The sequence below is a fragment of the Podarcis filfolensis genome (assembly GCF_964270895.1).
Source record: "Podarcis filfolensis genome assembly, chromosome: 2".
Lineage (NCBI taxonomy): Eukaryota > Metazoa > Chordata > Lepidosauria > Squamata > Lacertidae > Podarcis > Podarcis filfolensis.
Window position 1 is genome coordinate 3058947 of NC_139605.1, and position 20455 is coordinate 3079401.

A 20455-nucleotide genomic window follows, 5' to 3' on the forward strand; every position below is an offset into this window, starting at 1 on the left:
CTGGTACAGAAAAAGGGTTCTTTACTTACAATTAATTCATTTTCACAATAATGGCCTTGGATCCTAAGCCTATGTAGCAAATGCATAGTTTGGGGGTACTCTTGGATACGCCTTTGTCACTAGAGACCCACGTGTCCTCTAGGGCTCTTTGTGAACAGGAATGGCCTGACCACTGGAGCACTGGAAAACTTGGAGCTGGACTGCTGCAATGCACTCTTTCTGGGGCTGCCCTTGGGTCTGGTCCAGAATCTTGCTGATGCAACATGATGTGGCCAGATTGTTCTTGCGAGCTTTTGGTCAAGAACATCTGGCACCACAGCCCCCCATTTGAAGGAACTATCCACTTAATACTATTTTCTGCTTCCTGCAACTTCCATTCCTGATCCACCAGAGGACCTCTTCTCTTATTCCATGGCGACTAAGCTTACTCAGGAGGAACCTTGATGAAAGTGTCAGGATGCGGTGTCTCTCCCCCACACAACATGACTCCAGCAGTTAATTGTGGTGGTCAGGTGGGATTGCTATGAGGAATTATGGAAAATGTAGCAAGCCATTGTGTCAGCAATGAACGCATTGCTTTGACTGGGCTTGAGCCATTTGACAGGATTTCTGATCGAATCCCACAAGCCTCTGCACCTCTGCCATTTTCTCACTGCCTGACAGTCACGTATAGCATTCTAAAATACAGACCAGTTGCTTCACCGGGCATCCTCAGTACATAAAGACAGAAAGTAGCTTTGATGTAGATTTTGTTAATCTTTAGGTAAATCTTAAGGGCCAGGAAGAGAGTTCACAAGGAGATGGTAAATACTGTCTTTCTTTCCTATAGGTTTATGACCTCTGGGTTTCCTAAATGCATTCCTCCTTGGTTCCTGTTTATTTAGCTTAACCACATATGCATGCTCAAGTAGGAAATAGTTTCTTTGTAGGTAAAAGGATTTCTCTGATCTGACTTTGTCCCACGTGGGGGATTTTTTGAAATGCTCAGAGGAAATCTGATTGGTTCTTACAATAGCTGTGTTAAGAGTTGTTAATAAAAGGGACCTGGGCCAGGGTGTGGCTTATTATTATTGGCATTTCCTCCCAGAGTCTTGCTGGCCAAGCCTCGTGTGTATTTTATTAATCAGGGTCCAATCCTTTCCTTCACCTTATTAGGTTAATGGACTAAAAAAGGCCACAACTTTATTGATTACAGCACGTGAGAGGTATTGGCTTAGCCATTGGATAAAACAACAGGAAGGGGTGAGTCTAACAAGGGTTAACCACCAGTAGGAGGAGCCTGTTGATGCAAATACAACTGTACGCTCCCCCTGATGTCACCGGGGGTCGTGCCATGGCCCTAGCCACCACAAGGGCGTCGGACAGGATCCACGACCGCCAGATTCCTTTACCGGAATACCCATAAAGTGCAGAGGAAGGCGATGGCCACACCCTGCCCTCCAATACGCAAACATATTCCAATGCTTAACCGCCAATATCCAAAAAGTTGTGACGATTTGCTACGAGGTAGGAGAAAAACCAAGTGGCTGGTGCCAATTAGCCAGTTCGGCAACCAAGGCAACCAACCACAGGTCCATAGCAAGGTCAAGAACCAAGCTATGGTGTGTGGCTGATCTGACGAAAACCAGCAGCGCAATGAAAGGGAAGCATTGCCGCGGCAGCATTTGAGCGGCTAAACCCCACCCCCAAGCCTCCACCTGACTGGTTGGCTACCAGGGGGCGTGATGTGGCAGCCGGGCCAGCTGGGCAGGGGCCGGAACGCCCCCTGCCGACACGGGAAACAGCTCCCGCTCACAACTCCTCCCCTCTGTAAGGAGGAGAGGCTTTCTTAAATTGTGGTGCCCAGAACTGGACACAATATTCTAGGTGTGGCCTGACCAAGGCTGAATAGTACTGCTCTATTTAGCCTCGATCAGCAGACACATGGAATACTGTGTCCAGTTCTGGGCACCACAATTGAAGAAGATTGTATGCGCAGAGGAGACCGACCAAGATGATGAAGGGTCTGGAAACAAGTCTCAGGAACGGTTGAAGGAGTTGGGTATGTGTAGCCTGGAAAAGAGGAAACTGAGAGGAGATGTGATAGAGCAACTTAAATATCTAAAAGTCTGTCCCATGGAAGATGGAGCAAGCTTGTTTTCTCTTGCTCTGGAGGGTAGGATCAGATCCAATGGATTCAAGTTCCAAGGAAGAAGATTCTGACTAAATGTCAGGAAGAACTTTCCGACAGTAAGAGCTGTTTGACAGTGGAACAGACTCCCTCACCTTGGAAGATTGTGGACTCTCCTTCTTTGGAGTGTTGGACAGCCACCTGTCATGAATGCTTTAGTTAAGATTCTCCCTTTGCAGGGGTTTGGACTAGATTACCATCCAGGCCCTTCCGACTCTATGATTCCCTGAACGAATTAAGCCCACGAAGGATGGAAAAAAGTTTCAGTGATAAACAGAAATCCTACTAGAGAAGAAGAAATCTTCAGAAGGATGTTAGCATAGAAAATGTGGAAGATTGTTCAGGTAGAAAGCTCATCATAGGGACATCAGTGTAGATAGAAAAGATGCCTTACTTATACATAATTTTGAATTATTATTATTATTATTATTATTATTATTATTATTATTATTTATGCCCTGCCCATCTGGATGAGTTTCCCCAGCCTCTCTGGGCAGCTTCCAATCGAGTGTTAAAAACAATACAGCGTTAAATATTAAAAGCTTCCCTAAACAGGGCTGCCTTCAGATGTCTTTTAAAGATAAGATAGCTACTTATTTCCTTCACATCTGAAGGGAGGGCATTCCACAGGGCAGGCGCCACTACCGAGAAGGCCCTCTGTCTGGTTCCCTGTAACCTCACTTCTCGCAATGAGGGAATATTTAAAGATGTAATTTAAATACTTCATCATTGATTCCCCCCTAATTTTCCTTCCAAGCTGTTGCTGTTAGAGATGAATTATATGTTACGGCTGTATGGGAGATAAGCAGGTCAAAACTTACGCTATGAAATTTAGTATTTTAGTAAGGATTTTTTCTTATGGAAGTGGAAACCATCGTGCGAGCGATAGATTGACGTGCGTGTGCAACCCACACGTCATTTTCGGACCCAGAAGACAAGGGGGGGGGCAAAATGGGCTTTTGCATGACTGCTGCTGTGCGATGACCCAAACGGCGAGTTGCCTGTACTTAAGTTGTGTTGTATTGGAGAAATAAAGTTCTGTTTGGTGGGGATGACTGAAAATCCTTGGAGTTCTTTGTAAACCTCAGAGAATGTGCAAGTAGGCAAAGTTTCTGTGATAATTCAGATGGTGCGGAAGGTTGTTAGTGGAGAATGTGTCGGGTAAGGGGGAAGATGGCCTGGGGGATGTGGAGATCCAAGCATGTCAGAATGATCTCAGGACTGCAATACCTCAAGGACCGCCTCTTCCCATATAAACCTACTGGGACCCTGAGATCATCTTCTGAGGCCCTCCTTCGTGTGCCTCCTCCTCAAGAGGTCTGTAGGGCAGCAACACGAGAACGGGGCCTTCTCTGCAGTGGCTTCCTGTCTGTGGAATGCTCTTGCCAGGGAAGTTTGCCTGGCGCCTTCATGATGAGGCATCTGATCAAGAATTGTATTTTAAAATGAGCTTAAAAAATATATATATTTGTAAATGTTTGTATCTCTCATGCCAGGCAGAAACCATACTCTGGGAGCTGGTTATCTTCTTGATCAAGGCCCCCCCTGATCTATAGCAGTGCCTCAAGGTTGTAAAAGGAAATTACAGGCTAGGAGCAAAAGGTCACACTGACCATACAAATTATAGAATAATCAAGTTGCAAAACACAATTAAGAGTTGGTAAATAGTAATAATTATTGTGCCTCCCATTAGAGACTTGAGCCACATTTTCATAAGGTTAAAAGGGCAAATAAACAGCAACTGGACTAGGCAAAGCAGCTCTCTGAAACTGCTTTGAATCTTTAGAATTTAGAATTTAGCTTAGCTTTTACTAAATTCCCTTTCTTCTAAAAAACTATATATGTTATGAAATATATTGGCTTAAATGTAATTATGCAAAGGATTTAGAAAGTAAGAAATGTTAGATTCTTATTTCATAGAATCATAGAATCATAAAGTTGGAAGAGACCACAAGGGCCATCGAGTCCAAACCCCTGCCGAGCAGGAAACACCATCAGAGCACTCCTGACATATGGTTGTCAGTCTCTGCTTAAAGACCTCCAAAGAAGGAGATCTTTCATAGATGGTGTGTGAGGAGGTGAACCCAAAATATCTGTTTAAGATAAAAATTAGAACCATTAGCCATCTGTTTTGCAGGGAATAGGGCAAGAGGGGCCAAAGGTTATCTGGTAATGAAGGTGCCTGGTCGAGGTAAATGTAAGATATATGACTACTTATTTGCCATTTATGAATAGAAGAAAATATAGCTCTCTGTCTCCCATAAAAGGTAATAGGAAATGGGTGTATCTTTTATGATTGGTTCTAGCAAACAGCCAATAGGAATTTCAACCAGGCTGATTGGACAGAGGCAGCCAAAGGGAGGAGAAAGGGGGCTGGATTGAGGAAATATAAGTGCTGGCCATAATGGCAGGAGGGCAGGCCAGAGCTTGGTAACCATATACCACTGTGCCTCACATTTATTTGTCTGACAAATAAATTATTATTTTAATTTCTCTATTGCTGCGTTGAATATTTCATTCCAGCTAAGCGTTAACCACAAGCAGGGTGCTACAATTATACACCTTTAGGCACCGGGCAAAAACCTTCCTCTTTAACCAGGCCTTTGGTTGACCTGATTGACATCCTATACCCTTTTAAAATGTGGCTCCTTTCGGGGGGTGGGTGTTATTGGGTTGTTGTTTTTATTCTGATTATATATGTTGTGATCTTTTCTGTGAAGTCCGCTGAGAACTCTATGTATACAACGGTAAATAAACTCGATAAATAATAAAGAATAAGAATCTCCTTGTAAAGGGAGTGGGTTTCATGAGTTCACAGTGTCCAGATGTAGATACTCTATGTAGAGCGTATATATATTTGCATACATCCTAAAAGAATATATAGGTCCTGACCCCAACGAAAGGTGCATTGCTATTTAAAATCCAAGCTGACTTTTCCACCCTATGCTGGCCCATGTCAAAACAGGGCAGCTGCTTCTCTGTGTTCTTGCAAACATGTTTTCTCCAGCTCTGCATCTGCTCCTCAAGCCACAGAGAGACTCCAGAAGGTTGCCAGGGCGATGCTTCCCCACCTCATAAATATTCTTATTTTTCCCAGGGATTTCTCCAGAGATTCATAATTTCTCGCACTGAGTCTGAAAAGTCTGGTGCATAAAATATCCCCTGTCTTGTCAATTCCCTAAACAGCTGCAGACAGTGAGAGGGATAGAGCAAAAAGCCTACATCACAAATGAAAAGTGGCTGTGCTCTTCCTTCTTTCCCTCGTGCTTTTAGGACACCCCAAACGGGCTAGTTTTAAATGTCACCACAAACATATTTTTGAGGGTGGCAAGTTGTGCACAACCATCTCATCCCCCTGCAATCCCAAGGGTTGTGTTAGAGCGCCCCAAACTTCCAAGTGGCCCCTGAAATCCTATTTTGGTTTAAGAAAGGGATGAACCTAATATTGTTTTCAGGCTGGGTTGCTTGAACCCCCTATGTGAATTTCCTCTTGTTCTTGGTCACAAGGAATGGGTTTCAAGTACCCCTGACCCATGTGGCCCCTTCAGCCCCCATTTTGGATTAAGGGCCCAATGAACCTGAATGTTTTGCTTGGGATGGGCTGTGAGCACTCAACACAACCAACTCATCAAATCTTTTCTTTTAATAGTTTTTATTTGATTTTACAAGTATAAGATTATAACAATACAGCCATACATATCTATATTTAAAGATCTCTCCAAATCTTTGGACTTCGCAGCTTCCCCTCCATGGGTTCAACTGCATACTGTTCAATAGTCCATATTTTACATCACTCCATTTTCTCCATAGCAATTGCTACATTACAAGTGTTATTGCAATCTTGCTAATGTTTTCATCTGCTTACAGTGGTCATCAACTCATCAATTCTGATCAGGAGGAATGGGTTTTGATTTCCCCCAATCTTCCACATGCTCCCTGAAACTCCCCCTTTTTCTAAAGTTAAGGGCCCAATGGAGCTAACCATTTTTGTGGGTTTCATGCAAACTCTCTATAAGCGTGGTCTGTTGCATGTCCCCACAGCCATCTATGGGTCCCAGAAACACAAGGGTCCTGAACACAAGGATCATAAAGTTCCCGCACCACTTTGATTGCGCTACGCACCCTGATTGCTTCCTGGTGCCTGGAGTACGGATGGCTCCCGCCTCCCGTGATTCTCCAACACAGTTTTGGAAGTTCCAGGCAGCTGTAAAAGTTCTAAACAGTTCTATAAAGTTTATAAAAGTGAAATCTTAGTCTGCTTCAACAGAAGTATAGTGTCCAGATCAAGGGACGTAATAGTCCCACTCTATTCCGCCTTGGTCAGACCACACCTGGAATACGGTGTCCAGTTCTGGGCACCATAAATTAAGGAAGAGATTGATGAGTTGGCAGGTATGGGGTGGAGAGTGACCAAGATGACCAAGGGCCGGGGAGGAATGGGGGAGGCCACCTCTCCATCCTGACCCTCCCAGGGAGGAGGAAGAGGAAGAAGACAGTATAGATTGACAACAGGGGTTTGACGGAAGTCACGGCTCAGAGGCAGATGAGGGGGAAAGTTGGGAAATCATGGGAGAGCCAGAGCAACACCTGGCTGACACGTCATTAGAAAGCATTCTAGACCCACCATCTCCCAGAACCCAGCGAGCCTTAAAAGTAGGAGAGCAAAGAGCTCAAAGACAGAGGGTACTTAGCAGCACCCGCAGAGGAGGTGATGATGAATGAGGAAGTGAGAGAGCCGGGGGCTGGAGATTCACTTGGAGAAATAACAGGAGTGACAGTGGACATCCTTGTTCCCTTCCAAGAATAATTACAAAATTTTGGTAATGTGAATTCCCTGTGATCTATGTGATCTATATCTAAGTTTTAACAAATTTTCAGCCAGATCCAAATTTCATAACTACTTCCATTAAGTTGGTTGGTTCTACATGATCAAATGAGGGTAATGGTTTTTTAAACTGAAACATCATTTTTCAAGAATCTCACTTCCCTACCTTCTTGAAAAATAATATTTTAAGAATCAGGTGCTATTTTTAGTTTTTGCTGTCAGGTGCTCCTTTGTGTTCAGATCAGGTCTCAGCAAAATAATGTAGCATTTGGGAATGAAGATGCAGCCCAGGAGCCCAGCACTGGAGGCCAAGATGGAGAAGACCTGAACGGCTACCATGTACTTCCCCTTGGTGCTCAGGTAGGTGGGCACAAAGGACACCCAAACACTGCAGAAGACCAGCATGCTGAAGGTGATCATCTTGGCTTCATTGAAGGCCCCAGGCAGCTTTCTGGCTAGGAAAGCCACCGTGAAGCAGATGGCCGCCAGGAAGCCCATGTAGCCAAGGGCAATGTAAAACATGGCAACAGACCCTTCATTGCACTGCAGGATGATCTCCCCAGGCTGGGAGTGCATGTCAGAGTCTGGGAATGGTGGTGAGATCCCCAGCCAGATCATGCAGATGACAACTTGGACACAGGAACAAGAAATGACAATGGAGTTGGCCAGACTCTTCCCCAGCCATCTCCTCACTGAGTTCCCTGGCTTGGTGGCCAGGAAGGCCAGAACCACAGTGATGGTTTTTGCCAACACAGAAGAAACAGCAACAGAGAAGATGATGCTGAAGGCTATTTGTTGGGACAGGCAGGTCCCTTTCCTTGGCCTCCCAATGAACAGGAAGGAGGACAAAAAGGAAAGCAGGAGGGAGACGAGGAGGATGTAGGAGAGGTCCCGGTTGTTGGCTTTGACTATGGGAGTTTCGTTGTATTTAATAAAGATTCCTAAATCAAAGCTTGTGGCTAAGGACCCCAGGAGGGCAAGGGAAAGTAGGACAACCCCCAGAGATTCTTCATAGGCTAGGAAGGTGATATGCTTGAACACACATTGATCTCGGTTCATGTTTGGATGCTGATTTTCTGGGCATTTTTGGCAATGGTCTGCATCTGCAAGAGAGAGAGAGAGAGAGAGAGTAATGTCTACTACTCTGGATTCAGCCAAGCCCTGAGCAGTATCTAGCCTCTGGGGAGGGATTCAGTTGTAGACCAAGTCAGTCTGGGACAGCCACAGATCACTACAGGTATTTAATTAGGTTTTTCTAAACATTAGCTCTACCCCGAAGAAATTTGGGACAGATTCCAGGGCTAGAGATCCCCAGCTTGGCCTCTGGCAGGTTGGGCTGCTTGGAGCCCCCTATACCAGGGCCAAAAGGAGGATCAGGGGTCTGTGCAGAAGTCTAATATCTACCCTAGGTCCATAAGAATCTCCCTCCTTAAGGACCCCGGGACAGTTAAATCTAGTCAAAGAGAACTATGGGGTGCAGCATTCATCTTGCTTCAGGCCAAGGGAGCTGGTGTTTGTCTACAGACAGCTTTCTGGGTCATGTGGCCAGCATGACTAAACCGCTTCTGGCGCAAAGGGGCACCATGACGAATGCCAGAGCGCACGGAAACACCGTTTACCTTCCCACTGCAGTGAAACCTATCCATCTACTTGCACTGGTGTGCTTTCAAACTGCTAGGATGGAAGAAGCTGAGACAGAGAAACGGGACCTCAGCCCCGTTTCAAACTGCTGACCTTCCGATCAGCAAGACCAAGAGGCTCCGTGGTTTAGACCTCCCTCCTTCACATTTGACCAAAGGCATTTTTTGGAGTAAGGATGAATAGTAGGGCTAAGAAGTGGGAAATGGGTGGGCAGGCATTTAGTGATTGACATGTTTATATCCTCCTTTCCCAATCAGCTTAATATATTTATATATAATGATGATGATGATACATTTTAGAACAATATCGTAAACAATAATCATAAAAGGAGATTGATGATGATGATAATTTGAACCACCCAGTTCTCTCCCACACATGAAGCATACCAGCCTGATCCTGCCCAGAAATGGTTTTGAGAGATTCCTGACTGAACCCTTCTCTCTTCCCCAAGGCCAGCCTTTCCCTTGGAGTCACCCACCTTCCTGAGTGGAGATGGTCCCTTCTGCACAGGGAAGACATTCATAACAGCAAAGAGGCTTCCCTTCCTGAATCACCTTGACGGATCCAGGGCGACAGCTTTCCACACACCTGGAAGTAGGAAGGGTCTAGGCACAAAGACGAAGAGCGTCAATGAAAATTGTTCTTTGAGAAATAGTATGTTGTCATCTGCTGTAGCATCTAGACTATAGCTTGAAACTCAGCATTTCCCATCACTGTCCATTACATGAATGATTCATGATTAAATTCAGAAAAAAACAAAGGACCTCCATTAAAGAAAGTTCTGTATATGGGCCATGAGCTATTCGCTACTGATAAAATACATGCAACAAGAGAAAAGCGAGGAACCCCCCTTTCCCCATTCACACAGTTTAGCAGGAAGCCTTCTTTGGCACCCAGCTGAGCAGAGGAGCTGTAGGAACTATCTGGAACAACGGCCCAGTGCTGGAGTTGACAGGCAAGTGAGGGCAGCAGCCCACAGAACAGGGAGCACTTATTAGAGCTCATAGAAAAGAGAGCAAAATGACAGGCATAATTCCCACTCCCCGTCACCTGATTGAGCCACTTGGGCCACACAATGGCCTCCTGGTCGATGGAGCACTTCAGGTCTGGGGATCCCTGTCTGTCAATACTCCCAAACTTCACTCTGAGGACGGATTTATTGGGGAACACCACCCAGTTCACAATGTCCAAGTCGGCTGCCAGCTCCCCGTTCTCATCCAAATACACTCTGTCCATGGAAGAATTGTAGAACTGGGTGTTTCCTAGGAAAGGGTGGAGCTGGAACAGAAGCAAAGATGAGAGCATTTAGAATAAAGGGAAGCATAGGCCCCTGTTTTGCTGGCCCAGAAATGGAAAGTGAGCGAGGTCCCAGCTAAAGAGGATTGGCAACTTAAGTGGACGGAATATGCAGAAATTGCAGATTTAACATACAGAAGAGTGGAAAGCATTTATTGAGTATAGGGAAAATAACTGTATGCAGCTGAAAACGGTGGCAGCATTAAGATAAATTCAACCACATAAATAATGTTTAATGGATGTAAAAGTAGAAAACTGATTTGGTTATAGCAAAATATACAGGGGTGTATAAGATGTAAAATGAACCACGGAAAGAGAAGAAGGGAAGTTATCGGATATTTTAGAGTTTGTAAAATGTTTATTTGGAATTGTTAGACTGAAAATTTAATAAAAATTATCTAATAATAATAATAATAATAATAATGGAAGCATAATGACAATCCACTTCCCCTTTGCTTAGAGCTGGTTGCAGACTCAAATAGTAATGGAGGGATCTTGTCACTTTTGGTTCATACTGTTTTCTCTCTCACACACAAACCCCAATCTTAAATTCAGTTCTCCACATTTCTGAAGCATTTTTTAAATAATAATAGAAACTCATCAGAATTCTTCAGCATTTCTGTGTGATTTTCTCCTAGTAAGCATGTTTTTGAAGGATGCTGCCCCCTTGGATTCTTTCAGAAAGAGTGAATTAGGTTCGTTTTTCCTTTCAAGGCAAACTGAATGAAATCTCTAATATGGGCTTCAGCAGGGAAAGGCAGGAGCTTGGTGGAGGGAGCAGAGAGCCAGAGCAGAGTCAAGTGGGTGTGAAAGGAATAGAGACTAGAGACAGCCTGATCAATGTCATCTCCCCTGCCAAAAATAATTCCAACTTGCGGGGAAAGGAGAATTGGGCACATGATGGGAGCAGTTGCTCGGGGGGCTGTGCAATGAGGCAAGAATAAGAATAGCAAACAGAAATGAAAAATGTATATGTATTAAGGAAGGTTTAAAATGGAAAACGGGTAATGTGTTTTGCAAACTTTGGGTTTTTTCCATAGTAGTTTTTTTCTAAAGGGCTCTGGGCTCTTGCTGAGATTAAGATTAACTAACTGGTTTAACATGTGAGTGTTGTAACCTTAGATCATGTGATGAAGGTTTTGGATTGCAATATCTCCTTTTTGAAGGGAGTTGCCTTTTTGTCTTTGGCTCCAAAACTCAATAGAGGCAATATGTAAAGGAAGCTCTCCTGAAGGTAAAAGAGAGAGAGAGAGAGAGAGATCCCGAGCCTGTGCTGGACAGAATGATGTTCTCATTCTGTTATAAAGAGTTTGTGAGTAAAGAGTGAATAATATTTCTATGCGCCTGGACAATAATTCATTTCCAAAAGGAAATGAATGCTTCCAGTTCTTATGCTTCCAATCGTTTCAAACTGCACAATATTCAATATGTGCAACACTACAATCAATTGTCATGCTCAGTTGAGATGTCTATGAAGGGAAAGAAAATACCTGCCATGGCTGTAGCCTTTGAAGTCCCATTCTCTCACTTCCCCTCTGCTTAGATCTAGATGAATATGCAGCATTTAAGGCACGAGCCACGGCTTGCACAGTGTTGTAGATCCTGTAGCTGTCTAGAGAGAGGATTCTTTCCAGATCATCTTGGGGAAGCCTCTCCAGTTTCCCTCTCTCTCTGCATCTTGTCCGGCCTTTCACTGAGAATGCATGCTTTAAATAGAAACAATTAAAAGCATCCTCCCAAAACTTCTTAATACCAAAGAAAAAGGGTAGAAAATCACCGTATTTTGCCCCTTTACTTGTCTCAGTGAAGAAGGAAAATATACCATGGATGTGTTGGAAAGATATCTCATTATACATCAGCTCCAGGGCGACATCCCACAAAACTGTTGTGATGAAGATTTTCCCAACAATGGATTTCATCAATATGTCAAAAAACTGTTGTATAATTTGTAGTCCATTTAAGAAATAACTCCTTTCCCCGTAGTAAACAAATACATGCACTTGCCTCCACTTGCGGAATGGAAGACGAGGTATGTATACTCCATTTGTATTCAGTCCTTGGATGCTTTGTGAGATGACAACACAGACTCCGCTCTTGATGAGCACGGGTGTCAAGCTCTTCAGGAACCTCTCTCCATTGTCGCTGTCTGGTGCAAGGAGGCCAATCAACGTCCATCGGAAGTGCTGGAGCAGCTTGACAATCCCTGGGTACAGGGCTTCTTCTTTGGGGAGCATCCGGTAGAAAAAAGGGAAATGCCTCTTATCATTCAGAACATGAGAGACAAAAGCATAAGTGACCTGGGAAGAGAAGGAAGATTTGTATCTTGTTTGATTTCAGATCAAAGCCTAAATATTTCTAAGCCCAACATGAGATTGGGAAGGTCTTAGGAAGGAGGAAGGTCTAGTGCAAGGACCCTTTGGTGGGAACAGTGATTTCCTTGAAGGTTGTGGCAGCCGTAAAGAAGGCAAATTTGATGCTAGGGATCAACAGGAGGGTAGTTGAAAATAAGACTGCCAATATCATAATGCTATTATACCTCTCTCCATTCCTACCTGTGGGATTTTATAGATGCCCAACACGTTTGAAATCTGGATGGAGTTTTGAGAGTCGGACCCTTCGAGAACAGCCAGTAAGTTAGTCTGTTTACCACAGCTGTAGTTTGGAAAGTTCAGCTGCCCAATTGACAACATGTCTAGCAAAGCATCATAGGTCACCCTTCCATCAAAAAAGTTCTCATGGATGCTGTAGCCCAGGGTGATGTTGGGTAACAGCTTTTGATTCTGGTTGATCGCTTGAATGGCATACAAGAAGGAGAGGAGCTGCCAGTACTTTGTGGGTCCTTTCCTGGGGGGAGAAATTATATACATGCCAGCACTGTCCAAGTGATATTTCTGTTCTACCTCTAATATTCAGCTCTACCTCTCTTTCAAATCAGAACCAGTGAAGGCAGTGAAGGTCCTGTGTGAGGCAGATGGAGGTTGGATGGCGGCTAACAGATTGAGGCTGAATCCTGACAAGACAGAAGTACTGTTTTGGGGGGACAGGAGGCAGGCAGCTGTGGAGGACTCCCTGGTCCTGAATGGGGTAACTGTGTCCCTGGAGGACCAGGTGCGCAGCCTGGGAGTCATTTTGGACTCACAGCTGTCCATGGAGGCGCAGGTCAATTCTGTGTCCAGGGCAGCTGTCTACCAGCTCCACCTGGTATGCAGGCTGAGACCCTACCTGCCCACAGACTGTCTCGCCAGAGTGATGCACGCTCTAGTTATCTCTCGCTTGGATTACTGCAGTGCGCTCTATGTGGGACTACCTTTAAAGGTGACCCGGAAACTACAACTAATCTAGAATGCGGCAGCTAGACTGGTGACTGGGAGCGGCTGCCGAGACCACATAACACCAATCTTGAAAGATCTGCATTGGTTCTCAGTACGTTTACAAGCTTTTGGAATGGGACACTAAAGAGGACCAGGTAAATTGCGGTATTATAAAATGGGCGAAGGATGTGGGACATAATATATTCAAAGTGTTGGTGCTGACGTTTAAGCCCTAAACGGCCTGAAGAAGCGTCTCCACTCACATCGTTCAGCCCGGACACTGAGGTCCAGCGCTGAGGGCCTTCTGGAGGTTTCCTCACTCCAAGAAGCCAAGTTAAAGGGATCCAGGCAGAGGCCCTTCTTGGTAGTGGCACCTGCCCTGTGGAACACCCTCCCACCAGATGACAAAGAGAAGAACAACTTCTACACTTTTAGAAGACAACTGAAGGCAGCCCTGTTTAGGGAAGCTTTTAATGTTTAACAGACCACTGTAGTTTAATATTTTATTTTAATAATATTTTAATATTTAATATCCATCCCCACAAAACGTCTTACCAATAAAAGCTGGTGGAAGGACATTGGCTAAAGATATGATGATGAAACACAGTGTTTGTGGCAGAAAGGACCCCACTGATGAGGTGGTCTCCTGGCCTGAAATAATTAGGTGAATCTATCTCATCCCTTTCCAAAGACAAGAGGCATTTTGTCTTCAGTTTCCCACAGTCCCCATAAGGCAGTAGAAGCAGTAGAATGAGGACCATCTTTTTTCCTCCCAGGAACGAGCACCTCCCTTACAAAGAATTAGAAGTCTTTTGTTGTGGTCCTTGCAAGATGCAGTAACTTTCTTCTTACTAACGGAGCCCTGCAAAGGGGTCACATCTGAAGTGGAGAGAAGTCAAGCCAACCTCATTCTGGTGCAGTTATCATCTGTCCTAAATCTCAGCCCCCCCAAGTTTTGAGTGGCTCAGGAGGCATATATCTGCCAGACCTTTCTGCCTCATAACCATAACATCACGTTTAGTGGACTCAAATGTGATCTTTGGAAGCAAAAAAACCACACACACTATCATTTTGATAATTATACGGAGAAGTAGTACCACCTCTGCAAGTTCCTAGACACTTTACGCAGCTCCACCTGCAACTGCAGGGCTGAAGAAAAACATGTTTGCGAAAACTCCAAGATCTGCCTCCAAACTGTGAGATGCAAATGCCAAAGATTGGTGAAAAATGCCAAGATTAAGAGTTAGAAGTTCCCTGAACTATCATACGTGAGCCCTTGCAGAATCCCCCCCTCCCCCGCACTGATGCTAACACGGGATAGGGCTATTCTGATGAATTTGAGAGGTGACCAAGGGAACTGAAATTTCACGTAAAGACAGAGGCGATTCAGGAGATTTTTTTGTAGGTTTTTTGTTTTGTTTTTGTTCTTGTTTTTATTATATACTTTTTGGTCTTATCCTGTATTTTTATGCTGTGATCCACCCTAAGATCATTGGGTGAAGGACAGTGTAGAAATTTAATAAAGAAACAGACATTTTGGAATTTTGGAATTCCCAAAAAGCTTTCAACAAGGTGCCTCCTATGTAAGCTTAGTAGTTATAGAATAAGAGAAGAGGTCCTCTGGTGGATCAGGAATGGAAGTTGCAGAAAGCAGAAAATAGGTTTAAGTGGATAGTCCTTCAAATGGGGGGTGGGGTGCCAGATGTTCTTGACCAAAATCTCGGAAGGACAATCTGGCCACATCACGTTGCACCAACTAGAGATTCTGCACCAGACCCAAGGGCAGCCCCAGAAAGAGTGCATTGCAGTAGTCCAGCTCCAACTTTTCCATTGCTCCAGTGGTCAAGCTATTCCTGTTCACAAACAGCCATAGAGGACACATGGGTCTCTAGTGACAAAGGTGTATCCAAGAGTACCCCCAAACTATGCACTTGCTATTTTAGGGGAAGTGCAACTCCACCTAGAAGTGGGAATCATCCAAAGAGCCTACAAATTGTGCGCCAAGCTCCTGTGTTCCTGTCACTCCCTAAGTGATGAAAAACCAGACAAGACAACAGCATAACATTGGGTCCAAATGAGCCACAGCTCTATTGATTACAGATGTGAATGGTTTGGCATCGGCATTGCGTATAGCTATTTATTCCACGCCAGTCCATCTGCTGGGGGTGATTCTAAGGGTAGTCCACACCTGCCCCCCATGACTTACATCAAATAGGGATAACCACCGAGGGGTCCCTGTTGGAGGAGTGCTATGGCCCTAGCCCCCACCTGGGCATCCAGACAGTAGCAACTCCTCACAGATCCCTTTAACAGGATACCCTTAACCAAGGAGTGGTGGACAGAGGCTGTAACCTCCCCTCCAGCCAAGACTAAGGCTTACCCAATGCCTAACCTCACAAAGTTGTGAGTACTGCGATGAGGAAGGCGAAAATCAAATGGCCAGGGCCAAGTTGCCAAGTGGAAAAATTCCTGACAGGTGTTAGGTTTCTGTTTATGCCACTGTGCAGATTTTGGAGTCACAAGACTCTGTTTACACTCCAGACTGTTGGAAGTTTCACGGGACACGAGAGACGGATGTTGTTATTACTGGTTTCCTGTTTCTTTGTTCCAGTTGGTTCTCTGCCTTCACAGAGAGCAGATGTATATTCTTTTCTGTCCTGCGTAGTTAGAAATAAAACGTAGCAATGTAGCTCATATATTTCTCGTCCTTCTGCTGATGTTTGTATACTCTGGGGAATGAGAACGTGCTTAGAGCCTCATCAAAGGCTTAGGCCATTTATTACTGTCGGTGGAGATGACGGAGAATGTCCGAGGAGGAGTAGCTCGGTCATGCAGAGTTCCGACACCAGGCCCCAAATATGGCTGCTGACAGTGTTCATAGGAAGGTCTTAGTATGGAAATAAGACATATGAAAAAGGGGGCGGAGGGTGGGAGATCCAACGACAAACTGGGGAGGAGGCCTGGGCAGGCCCCAAGTTATCCCTCCAGGGAGCGGGGCCAAGCAATGCCCATTGGCCAGTTGGGCCCACCCCCTGTGGAATGCCTGCACCTAAGCCTGGCACAATTGGTCAATCCGCAGGCAGGCTGCAACCCTCCCCAGCAGGGCACCAAATTGCGGGCGTGGACTTGGTTGGCCGCAACACCGCCTGACCATTAAAGGTAAGTGGACTTTCCAGGATTTGAACACAGTTTATTGGACCTTATGGAGTCCACTGCTGCATCCAGACACTGGTCACAAGCCTTCACAGACTCTCCTGTTATGGAGAAGGAGAGCTGTGTGTTAATGTAAAGGTGTAAAGACCCCTGGATGGTTCAGTCTCGTCAAATGCGACTATGGGGAGTGGCGCTCATCTCGCTATCAGGATGAGGGATCGGGTGTTTATCCACAGACAACTTTCCGGGTCATGTGGCCAACAGGACTAAACCGCTTCTGGCACGATGGGACACCTTGATGGAAGCCAGAGTTTGGGACTTGGGACACAATATACAAATGGCAGATTGGGAGAGGTAATGGAAAACAGATTTGAAATTTATGGGACCTTGTTCCCTTTTATCATATGTGGTGGATGTGTAAATTAATCAGCAAATCTCTTTGGAGGTCTACCTCTCGTGGCTCTTTCAGACCTGCGAATTAGTCATAAGTCTTCAACACTCTCCTCTTCTTTCTTAGGAGAAAAGTGGCCTACTGTATAGGGAACAGTGGTTCCTCCAGTTCTCGATCAGAGCCTTCAGAGGGTCGCATAGAGGCCATAGCACTCTTGAAATCCCCTGAATCATACGATTCAGTTTCAGATTCAGATTCAGAATCTTCATTAGTGGGTGTGGGCCTTTGCTGTTGATTATCCTCAGTCTCTTCACTGTCATCAGGATAACATTGGAAAATTCCCACATTCTCCCCCCACTTGGCTATAAACTAACTGAAAAATTATGGGAGATGATATATAATGAATTGGAAAAAATGTTTAAAATAACTTTTGTTTAAAAAACCAGAAGCCTTCTTATTAGGAATTATAGGTACCAACATACCAAAGGACCAGAAAAGATTGTTTATGTATGCGACAACAGCTGCACGGATGCTACGAGCCCAGAGATGGAAAAAACAACCCTGAGCAGAGAAGAATGGCAAACCAAGTTGATGGACTATGCTGAAATGGCAAAATTAACTGGGAAGCTCAGAAAGCAAGACCATTGTGAGCAGGTTAAAACATTAGCAGGATTTTAACCACACTTGTAAATTAATGGAAAGTATGGACAATTTGGAAAGACAAAATTTGGACAGTTTTGATATGCAGGTGTAAATATTACCACTAGGACCTACAGAAGGGTTGGGGGGAAGTCAGGAGATTCAGCGTAATTTTGGCATTTGAATCTTGTATTGCTTTTTGTTGTATGTTTCTTTATTTATTTTATTCAAATAAAAAAATTAAAAAACAACATCAAACTGCTAGGTTGGCAGGAGCTGGGACAGAGCAATGGGAGCTTGCCACTGTCGCACGGATTCAAACCGCCAACCTCCCGACAAGCAAGCCCAAGAAGCTCAGTAGATCGCACTGCCAGCCATGTCCCTAGAGCTGTGTGTTATCGGCATACTGGTGGCCCCTTGCTCCAAAGCTCCTCAGGACCGCACCCCATGACTTCATATAGATTTTAAATAGCGTATAGATCTTAAATAGCACTGGGGAGAGAATAATAACTTGCAGCACCCCATAACACATCAAAATTTACAAAAAGGGCAACCCAAATGATCACAACATGTCAGGGAATAGTCTAAAGACGAGGACAGGGGAATGCATTCTATGGCAGACCAGTTTCCTCTCCGATGGAGAGATGGAGGGGGAAAAGTCACACAAACACCCTTGTTCACAGGGTGTTCAGAAGCAGAGAGAGACAGAAGCTGAACAGCTGAGGGAGGAGTTGCCCAGGTACGAGACAATGACAAGGGAACCCAAAGGGAGGGGGCAGCTAGTTGAGATGTCACTTGAGAGTGTGGGGAACCCCCCTCACCACAGACTCGGAGGTCTGAACATATCAGAGAGCAAAGAAGTCAGAGGGAGGGAAGAACTTCCCATTGGCACCTAAAACGCTACGGAAGTCAGAAGGAGGATTTAGAGCAGCCAAATGCCCTCCTTGCAAAGAGCTGTGTATTTCTGCTTGCAACATGGTGCTGTAATAAAAGGACTATAAATAGATCAACTGCTTGTTAATTCTTATCTGTGATGTTACCAAAGGGAGAGGAGAACTCTCCACGCCTGACACAACATCACTCTTCCCCCTTCCCCTTTCCTTTACTTCTCATGGAAACTCAAGGGATTTGTCCAAAGTTCTCCTTTGGGTCCACTAAAATGGACCCCATTTTTGAGAGGAACGTGAGGTGACATCCTGCTTCTAATTCAATGAATCAGTCAACCAAACAATAATGCTTTCCACCTGTTTCAAGGCTTCTCCAGACACCCTGCTGATTCAGCATTCATCCTGATTATGTGGTGCTCTATGATAATAATCATAATCATAATAATTTATTTATTCATTCCCCACCCTCCCCAGCCAAGGCCGGGCTCAGGGCAGCTAACAAGCAATAATAAAAACAAGCTGAATGAATACAACTTAAAAACAAGATTAAAATACAACATTAAAACGTTAAAACGCAGCCCCATCACAGAAGGAGAAAGGAAAAAGAAAGAGGGGGAGGGAATCAAATTGACTCTAAGCCAAAGGCCAGGCGGAACAACTCTGTCTAACAGGCCCTACAGAAAAAAATCAGATCCTGCAGGGACCTGGTCTCACCAGGCCAGAGCCAGTGTTGAAAAAGCCCTGGCTCTGGTTGAGGCTAATCTAACTTCCTCAGGGCCCAGGACCTCTAGGGTGTTGCTATTTATGGACCTTAAGGTCCTCCATGGGCAATACCGGGAGAGGCGGTCCCATAGGTTCGAGGGTCCTAGGCCATGAAGGGCTTTAAAGGTTAAACCAGCACTTTAAATCTGACCCTGTACTCCACCGGGAGCCAGTGCAGCTGGGAAAGCACTGGGTGAATATGCTCCCATGGCAGAGACCCCGTGAGGAGCCTCACTGCAGCATTTTGCACCTGGTGGAATTTCTGGAACAGCTTCAAGGGCAGCCCCGCGCAGAGCAAATTACAGTAGTCAAGCCTGGAGGTGGCCGTCACATGGATCACTGTGGCCAGGTTGGGGCGGTAAAGGTAAGGGACCAACTGCTTGAATCCCACCTGCAAAATATTCATGAAATGTTCATGATGGTGAAAGTTGTGGTCACAGTTTCACTATGGTGTCAGTCCACTTTCAGTGAGGCTGATGGGCCTTTGCTCTCTCCTACAGGTCACTAATGGAAGGTATTTAAGCATCTCAGGGTGGACTTGTTTTATTTTCTGTGCTGGAAACAGCTGAGAGTTTAGATACAGCAAGAATTAGAAATGTTGTTTTCATTCAGTGGAGGGGGGCACTTTTTCGTTCTAGCTCTAAATATGGGAAATACTGGAATATCCTGTCCTTCCTGGCTGCCATTCGTGAAATCAATCAGGACCCCAGGCTCTTACCCAATGTCACCCTCAGCTATGTCATCTATGACCATTATTCTAATGCATGGATGACGTCTGATGCCCTGCTAGACCTGCTCTCTACTGGGCACGCAGACATTCCAAACTATGACTGTTGGAAGAGGAATAACCTGTTGGCTGTTCTTGAAGATGCTGAAGCTGATATTTCTAGACATATGTCACCTGTGTCAAGCATCTACAAAATCCCACAGGTATGGCTGGTTCGGTGTTAGGATGGAATTGTGCCTCTGCCATGGGCTTTTCATTCTTTCCTTTTTGGACTCTCCCAAAGGTGAGGGTGGGATGGAACCTGGAAGCAGGTGCACTCAAGACTGGTGTCAGATGCCCTATGACACGCCGCAACAGCATTTAATAACCATGTTGCTTGTTTACAATGCATTCAAAACAGTTTTTTGAGTAATGTAGCTGAGTCTCTAGTCTAATATTCTGGGATGTGATTCAGTCCCACAAAATATTGAGTTTGGAGGCATTCCTGGAAGACCTCCTCCCGTTCTCCTCCCACGGTCAGCATTTTGTCTTGTTCTTTGTGTGCATGTGTGGGGGACTATAGTTGGTCAACTGTCTGAGATTTGTCCTGGAACCAGAGCACAGCACTCGCCTCTCCCTTTGCATCCTGGGCAAGTTATGGATACACTGTTCCT

At 45.0% G+C, this 20455-nt stretch overlaps 1 protein-coding gene and 1 long non-coding RNA gene across 2 annotated transcripts in view; one reads left to right on the forward strand and one right to left on the reverse strand.

Annotated features, from left to right (window-relative positions):
* Window positions 1–20455, forward strand: part of LOC310757463 — a 253294-nt gene that overhangs the window by 97373 nt on the left and 135466 nt on the right. The window lies entirely within an intron of this gene.
* LOC310758069 (vomeronasal type-2 receptor 26-like) lies at window positions 7188–12893 on the reverse strand (the record flags this gene model as incomplete). Its single annotated transcript, XM_083604007.1, has 4 exons — window positions 11423–12893; window positions 9687–9914; window positions 9115–9241; window positions 7188–8098 (listed from the first exon to the last, which is right to left on the reverse strand). Exons 1-4 carry the CDS (start codon window positions 12164–12166, stop codon window positions 7188–7190), a joined length of 2010 nt encoding a protein of 669 aa, XP_083460133.1. The 5' UTR covers window positions 12167–12893.